The sequence below is a fragment of the Lates calcarifer genome, linkage group LG7_1 (genome assembly GCF_001640805.2).
Source record: "Lates calcarifer isolate ASB-BC8 linkage group LG7_1, TLL_Latcal_v3, whole genome shotgun sequence".
Classification (NCBI taxonomy): Eukaryota; Metazoa; Chordata; class Actinopteri; family Centropomidae; genus Lates; species Lates calcarifer.
In genome coordinates this window covers 558,131-566,866 of record NC_066839.1, presented here as the reverse complement: position 1 = coordinate 566,866, position 8,736 = coordinate 558,131, and the positions used below count along the sequence as shown (strand labels likewise).

At 49.0% G+C, this 8,736-nt stretch overlaps 1 protein-coding gene across 1 annotated transcript; it reads left to right on the top strand.

Annotated features, from left to right (window-relative positions):
• The first annotated feature begins 5,435 nt into the window (after positions 1–5,435).
• sox11b (SRY-box transcription factor 11b) lies at positions 5,436–7,844 on the top strand. Its single transcript, XM_018688746.2, has one exon. The coding sequence runs from the start codon at positions 5,616–5,618 to the stop codon at positions 6,813–6,815; it is 1,200 nt and encodes a 399-aa protein (XP_018544262.1). The 5' UTR covers positions 5,436–5,615; the 3' UTR covers positions 6,816–7,844.
• Positions 7,845–8,736: the final 892 nt, after the last annotated feature.

Genomic DNA, 8,736 nt, shown 5'->3' with positions numbered 1-8,736 from the left:
ATTTCCTTCCCCCTGTTTCTCATTCTCCCCCTTTTTTCCTCCCCCTCAGAACTGGCATGTCACCTCTTAATTTGCACCTCCAAAAATATTCCATCTTGTTGCTGCTGAGCTGGAGGATATTAATTTAGGTTTTTTTCTGTTTTTTTTTTCTCTGTGTGTGGTGATTGCAGTCACAGCATGGTGGCGTTCGGCGGTGCAGTCGGCAGTTAATTACAGCAGAATAAGGCCTCTCTGTCTGCGGTGCCGTGCGGCTGCAGGAATAAATTCAGACAGCCGAATCCATCAACGGCTCATCTGGAAACCGAGACGCCGTCGCAGCTTTGACAGTTTCTGTTTGGAGCCTGTCAGAGACGATCGTCCTGCCCTCAATCTGAACGACTGCCAACGTCCTCCATCTTATTTAAACAGACATCTTTCTGATTATCTGCAGAGACGCCTGGTTTGGGTGGAACGATGTTGCCTGAATGTGTTTTTAATGTGTCGAGGATCTGAGAAAGAGGAAGGTGTTTTACTGCTGCACAGCCAGAGAAAAGAGGACAGTCTTTTAGAAGATCAGCCTTTCAGTAAATCGTTTTGTTCTGCCGTCAGATCAGAGTCTCTGCAGGTCTTTGAACGTCTCAGAAAGAGTATTTAAAGAAAGGCCTTGAATATGTTTTCTTCCTGTAGACAGTAACATCAACATTATAAACTTCTGTCTGTTGTTAGAAACTCATTGACTCAAAATGGACAGTGTCAGTTTTCTTTCATTGGTTGATTCGTTGGAAACCAGGTTGAGGTATGTCGGTCCATACGCTGCCCCTCAGTACAGGCTTTTAGATGTTTGCTGTTTCCTGTCAGATAGCGTTCCCCTGCACTCACCTGGTCTCTGTTCATCTGCACCTCAGTCTGTAATCACCTGGACTGTTTCTTCCTGTTTCTGTTTCTAGGTTTATCTTCTGCTATCTCTCTCCTCTGCTGTAAACCTGCTCTGAACCTCTTACAGTGTTTCCAGATTTAACCTCTGTGTTAATGGAATAAAACCTCCTCCTCCTCCATCTCTGCTGTCCAGACGTGTGAGGACTCAGAGGAATAATCACAGAATAATGATTCAACACGTTCACGGCTTTTGATTCACAGCCATTAAGAGAAGGACGAACGGTCCGTCTGCTGAGAGCAAGGAGAGAGAGGTGTTGTTCCTGAATCATCGATTGGACGGTTAATTTAACCTGATCGCTGGAAGATTAAGCTTCCTGTCCTGAAGTCAATAGCTGTGAATGAAGATGCAGGTCTGAGCACATCCAGGTGATTAGGACAGTTAACAGAGGACGGACTGGTGCTGAGGTTAATACAGTCTACAGCCTGTACAGTGAAACAAACTGTGGTCTACAGTCAACCCTGGGGGGGTCATCATCTGTAACGTTTAAGAAGAAATCTGATCATCTGTTTTCATCGTCTCTCACTCTGCTGTTTCCTCCCCGGCATTTTCCCGCCTTTTTCAGCTGATCCTCTACCTGTCTGCACACCTGTCTCTTATGACCTCATCGTCCCCGGAGGTCACGAACCTGCAGGTTGTTTGTTTGTTCAGCCTTTGTTTCCTGCATCTGTCTGCACATTCACATAATAACCCCCCCCCCCAGCCACCCAATCATCATATCTGGTGTTGAATTTCAATCACCATCCATAATGCATGATGGGCCCCGTTGATGGGGCAACACTAACCCAAGGATACCCCCCAAATACCCCTCCTTCCTGACGTGTAATTGGTCGTCGTGGAAAACTGGGCTGATCTGAATTCCCCAGTATCAGACTGGGAGGAGGATGAAGAGGAGGAGGGAGAATCTCTGTGTCATTTTCACTTCACAGGAATATTTCCCACCACTGACTGTCACTGCTGTGACCTTTGACCTTTGACCTCTCTCTGAGCAGTCAGACTTCAGTGACCTCTGAACAGATTCAACAACCTGTTCCCTGCAGGAGCAAACCTCCACCTCCTCCTCCACCTCCTCCTCCTCCTCCTCCACCACCTCCTTCACCTGCTTTAACCACAGGAGGAGACAGGTATTGGCTCAGCAGGCGTCAGAGACTGGCCTGGGATCAGGTTTACAGACTGTGTAAAGGAGCGTACCGTAGCTTTAACCAGGTTCACTTCACCTTCACTTCCTGTGGTTTCATCAGTCATGACGTATCCTGCACCTGATTGGTCACACTTTAGTCACATGACCCATTTCAGCCTCGACCACCAGTGCAGGCTGTAACATGGAGGATGGATTACAGTCGCTGACCAACCAGCTACTTCCTGTTTACGGCTGCCTGGTGCAGGTGAGTGGTCATGTGATCTGAGTTCAGGTGTGTTGGTCTGGACGGAGATGGTTTTAGTCTTTTAGTTTAGTTGATCAGTTTCCATCAGATCACGTTAAAGCTGCTGTGATCAATATGTCCTCGTCGAGTGAAGGTCGCTGAGTTTTATCTTCCAGCTGCAGACAGCTGCTCCGTGAGCCGATCACGAGTATTGATCAGCTCAACTCAGTGACCCTGCTGCTGATCGATCAGTCTCCTGCTCTCCAGGACCACAGGTGTTTCTCTTATTCTGTCCACCTCCTGCCTGTGTGTGTGTGTGTGTGTGTGTGTGTGTGTGTGTGTTGATGTTTGAGCTTCATGTCCTGACCTGCTGCCTCCTCTCTCTGACCTCAGGCTGCTGCAGAGGTCAAAGGTCAGAGCCTTATTAGTTCTTCAGTAAACAGACCTGAGGTGTCGCACCTGGAGCCTGCAGACCTGAGAACACCTCGATCATCTGTCGAAGGTTTGAACCAAATCCTGAAACTAAAGAAAGTTTGAGTCCAGATGTTGAGATGTTTCACACAGTGAAGGTAAAGTTATTCATCAGGTTAAAGAGAAAGGGTTCAGTGTAAAACTGTCTCTGGACTTTCAAAATAAAATGTTCAGGTGATTCAGCTCCTTGAAGCTTCTGTATTTATAACTCACATTAATCATGACCTCGCTCGTTAAACAGTCTTTTACACTGGGACTAATTTCCACGGCGGAGGAATACATGTCGTCTCTGTTAGCAGGACTCTGATTGGACGGACTCTGCTCCACAGAACTGATTCAGAGTCAGACATTTACCCAAAAACCGACTGAGATATGAGGGAACAGGAAGTGCTAACATGCTAACACGCTAACTCATTTCCTGGTTTTAGGATCAGTCCTGAAGCTCAGAAAAATACTTGAATCTTTCCTTTCAGACTGACTCATTAAATTAACTGCATCCACACACACACACTCACTCACACATTGTTTCAGCCAATCAGCTGTCAGTCTTTTCGTATGCGAGCTGCTGGTGATAACATCTGAGCTGCTTCCCTGCTGCTCCGCACATGAATGAACCACACACACACACACACACACACACACACACACACACACACAGGGATTATCACACCTGGGTGTAAACTCAGACCTCGGTCTGGAGACTGTGGAGCAGAAACATTCAGTTTAGACAGATGTGCAGGAGGAACATGATCACATGACCACTCATCTGCACTGGTCATGTGACAGTGTAAACAGGAAGTAGATGGTTGGTAGTGTGAGCGCCGCTGGTCGAGGGGTCAGTGGGTCACGTGATCGGAACGCGACCAATCAGGTGCAGGATATGTGACTGACGAGAACCAATCAGGAAGTGAACGTGGGCGTCCACGCCATCGTCTCCAGAAGTCACTGCTTGTGACCTCTGACCTCTGGACCCAGTGTTTCCAGTGTTGAACCAGATGTTTGTTGTTTCCTGTGAGCAGCTGCTGATATCTGACCTCAGGTCAGCGTCCGTGTGTTAATGAGCAAACGTCTCCGGTCAGATTCACGCAGAGAATCTGCTGCTGGTTCAGACTTTACCTCAGTGACCTGCTCAGACCCAGGTCCTGGTCTCTGTGTCCTCTGACTGGGAGTTTGAGGTCCTCCTCCACCCAACACCTCCTCAGTGTCAGAGCTGGACTCTAATAATGACTGCTCCTCCTCCTCCTCTCACTTCCTGGTTTTCTGGAGCTTTCAGTCACAGATCTCAGTCTTCATCAGGAGCAGCCGTGGTTCTTCTTTAAATCTTCAGAGAGAATCTTCATTAACATGCAGCCCCCCCCTCGTCTCCATACAGATGTTAAATCAGCTCTGAGGGTTGTTATTGCTGCATACAAACCTGAACCTGCAGAAACAAAGTCCTGGATCTGGGGTTTCCTGGATCTGGGGTTTTTTGTCTGAGGGTAGAACTTTAAACCAGACTGAACTGACTGAACTCTCCATGTTCTGCTGTTTGTCACCATCCTGTGTTTAATACTTTTATTTCTTGTTGTTGTTGTTGTTGTTGTTGTTGTTTACAGGTCTAACTGATCAGTATATTATTTCCTGCAGCAGCAGTTTGACCTCTGACCTCTGACAGCTCACAGAACAACAGCTACATTCCTGAGTAACGGCTCAGCTCATCTATGTGAATGGATGCTAACACACACACACACACACACACTCAGTCTAATCAATAGCCAGTGATTGTGTGTGTGCAGCTGCAGTTTGTTTTCACATGTAAAACTAAAAGCAGTGTGAGAAGCTTCAGACCTTCTCTCCTGACACTCACAGTTCATCTGTGTCTCATTTCACTTTTCTTATTCACACTGTGTTGTATCCATGGAAACAGCGTCCTCGCTAACAGAGGAAATGTTTATGAACCTGCTAACTCTGAAACTAAACACACCAATGATGCTGACAGAGAGAAACTCAAACTTGAATGTAAAACACGGTGATGAGAATGACAGTCTGTGCTGGAACATCTGAAATTCTCCTTGAGAACACCTGGAATCTCGTCAATGACTCCTAACCCTCCTCCAGGAACACCCCAGCCCTCCTCAAGGATCCCTGGAATATCTTGGAGGACACTCAGAGGCTCCTCAAGGACCTGTGCAACCACCCAGAGGTCCTTGAAAAGACTTTATCATTCCTGGAACTCCTTCAAAGGATCCTGGAATCTGATCACAAACCCTTGAGTGTTTCTGAAATGCATGTTGGGAAGTTGAGTCTGTTTAGGTGAAGGAAGCTGCAGCCTGATGATGGGTTTAATGTTGAATGTTCAACATTTTAATATTTCCATCAGGTCCTTCCTGATCACACGCGCTGCTTTGCATAGAAACTGTCAGAGCGGGAAAACTCCTGACTGTGTTTACTCTGATCCAGAGGCTTTGTAGTTATCGATCCTGTGATTTAAACCACTAAACACCGATAAAAACCCGTTAAATATCGATTACTCTCACTGTAATGATTTATCAATTGAAATTGAATTGGAGTAACGGCCAGACGCCGGAGGGCGGGTCCACGGGGAGGGGAGGTGGGCTGTGATTGGCTGAGGGCGCTGCGGAGGCGGGAACGTTGTGGGGAAGGAGGGTGGTGATTGGTCGAGGGCGGTAACGTCGCGCGCATGATCAGCCGGTTAATAAGACGCCGGTTTGGAAGTTTGACCGTAGAGAGAGATGCTGTCTGACTGAGGAGAAACTGCGGCTGGAAAATAAGAGAAAAACCGAGAAATTAGCCGAATAAAGTCGTGAGAGTGATTCCGGTGGCCTGTCTGAGTCCGTCGCGGTTGATTTGAGACATTAATTCGGACCATGGTTCAGCACACGGAGCATGGCGGGACTGGGATTAACACCGGGTCCCGCCAGGCGACCGACCCGGAGGAGAACGAGCTGCTGACGGCCTCGGCGTGCAGCCCGGTGCCGCTGAAGCCGGACTGGTGCAAAACAGCGTCGGGTCACATTAAACGACCCATGAACGCCTTCATGGTGTGGTCCAAGATCGAGAGGAGGAAGATCATGGAGCAGTCGCCGGACATGCACAACGCGGAGATCTCCAAGCGGCTCGGGAAGCGGTGGAAAATGTTAAAAGACACCGAGAAGATCCCGTTCATCCGGGAGGCGGAGCGGCTCCGGCTCAAGCACATGGCCGACTACCCGGACTACAAGTACCGGCCCAAGAAGAAGCCCAAGACGGACGGCTGTGCGTTTCCCGCGGGGAAGCCGGCCGCCCAGTCCCCGGAGAAAACCGGAGTCAGACCCGTTAATAAAAACCCCGCCGCCGCCAAGAAATTCTCCAAGTTGAAACCCAGCAAACCGGTGGTCGGTCCCGGCAGAGCGAGCAGCCACCTCCCGCAGCACCAGCACCACCAGCACGCCGACCCCCGGTACCGGTACGTGTTGACCACCAGCTTTAAAACCAGCAAGCTCGTTAAACGGGAGTTTACCGACGACGAGGAGGAGGAGGACGACGACGACGACGACGATGAAGACTCCGAGGAGGAGCGGGAGTTCAAGGCGGAGGAGGAGGACGAGCCGTCCGGCTACAGCCTCGCCAAGGTCCCGGCCGCCGAACCGGACGGAACCGGCATGTACGAGTCGTCCGGTCGGCTCTTCTACAGCTTCAAGAACATCACCCGGCAGGGCACCGGCACCCCCTCCTCCTACCCGCCCTCCCTCTCTCCCGCATCCTCGTCCCGGTCCGGCTCCACCTCCTCCTCCTCCTGCTGCGGGGAGGACCTGGACGACCTCCCCGCCGAGGGCAGCGACTTCACCCTGAGCCTCCTGGCCGGCTTCCACCACGCCTCCTCCGAGCCCTGGAACTCGTCGTCCAGCTCGGCCCCGGGGAACCTGAGCCTGTCCCTGGTGGATAAAGACTTGGACTCGTGCGGCAGCAGCGAGGGCAGCCTCGGGTCCCACTTCGAGTTCCCGGATTACTGCACCCCGGAGCTCAGCGAGATGATCGCCGGGGACTGGCTGGAGGCCAACTTCTCAGACCTGGTCTTCACTTACTGAGCAGGGGGGGCTGTCAGCTTCCACCCGCCTCATCTTCCCCGGAGCCGGTTCTGGAGGAGCTCCAGAGCCAGTCAGGGACCGGGGTGATGAGGCTGCCGCTGCCCGGGCTCAGGTTGCGGGGGGCGGATGGTTTTGGGGGGAGGGTCCCCGGACTGCGGTACTTCTGCAAAAAAGGACATGAAATCACCTCAACAGGGTTTTATGGATTTAGTTTTCAGTTGCTCGGGTCTGACCCAGGACCCGGACTCGTTCCCGTCCAGACCCACACAGACTAACACTAAGATCAGGATCTAAACGATTTTCTTTGGCTCCCAACACCAGGACGACTTCAGGACTTTATTATGTGACTCTTGAGTTTCCCACACCTTTATTCTTATTTTACATGTTGGAGGGGTTCCAGGTCCAGGTCCCTCCAGGTCCCTCCAGGTGTGGGGCAAATGTCATTAAATGTTGAGTTTAAGTCCAGACTGAGCACAGGTATGACAGGAAACATGTTTTGATATTTTCATAACCAAACATACCTCATCTTTTTAAAGATATCAAGAAGTAAAACTATTTTCAGGCTTATTTTTGTACAGTCAAAGGGAATGTCACAGGTTTTTTCAGGCACTTCTTCTTCTACCACTTTTCATTCAGACTGTTGGATATTCTTCTTATTTGTTACTGAGCATGTGAGGGTTTGAATCCCAGCCGGCCTGCCTTGCTTTAACGCCTTGCAGTAGTTTTAAAGGAGTGTACAGACAGGTGGAGTCGGACCTGACCTCAGGTCTGTTGTATATGTTGTGTAAAATAGTTAAAGTTTAGGAGTTTATCAGTGTGAGTGAGTCCCTGATCGCAGGAGAGAAACTGGATTTTCTGTTTGAGTTTTTTACGTCGTCGACGGAACATTTTGTTTTTCTCATTATTTTTGTGCAATATGAAGAAAAGAGGAAAAATAAAAATAAAATAAAGGAGCATCCTGAAGTTGTTCTGTAGCAGACGGAGAAACTGAGTTCACTTTGTTTGTCTGAATAAATCAGCTGGAACTGAGTCACTGATTCTTCATCTGATTCCAGGTCCTGGAGCTCTCGCTCACATCACATGCTCTTCATCCACAGTCTGTCTTTGGCAGGAGATGAGGAACAATTCCAGGGGTTGTCAAGGATTTCCAGGGCTCTTAAAGTGGTCTTTAACATCTGTGTTCTCTCAAGGTGTTCCAGGAATCCTTGAAGAGGTTCCAGGTGTTCTTACTCAGTTTTACTGAAACAAACTGGACAGGGGTTTTAAAATGGTCTTAAAGTTCTTTAAGGTATTCCTATATCAGTCCTGGAAAGGTTTTGGAGGTGAGCAAGGGCCTTGGTTTTGAATCTCACACCCGACTCCAGGACAAACTGGAGTTTCAAAGTTCAGTGGGGATTCCAGGAAGGGTCAAGGATTTACAAGGGTCTTAAAATGGTCTTTCAGGATTCCTTGGAGAATCCTTGAGTCCTTTAAGATGTTCCAGGAATCCTGGAGTGGATTCCAGGACCCTGTAAGAAATGTAAGAAGTTGGGTTTTGGGGCTTTGTCATGTTCACTTTAAAACAAGCCAGTTAGGGGTCATGGAAATGTCTTTAGCTAGTCCTTGAAAGTCATGGAAATGTCTCCACAGTCTGGAGCTTTCAGTCAGGTCACATGACCTTCACCTGTGTCAGGTGTTACAGGAGGCTCAGAGTGAAGCTTTGACTCCTCAGAGAAGAAGCTGATGAATCAGGTTTTCAGCATTAATGTGACGTCGTGTGAAAAGCTGACGCAGCAGTTTCTGAATGCTGAAGTTTCGCAGTTTGAATCTTTGAGTTGTTGATGTTTAACGTCAGATGTTTTCTCAAAGATCAGAGGCAGAAGTTTCATTTCACCTTTTGGTTCTTAGCTGAACAGAACGATCCTGACTCCAGCTCCTCTTA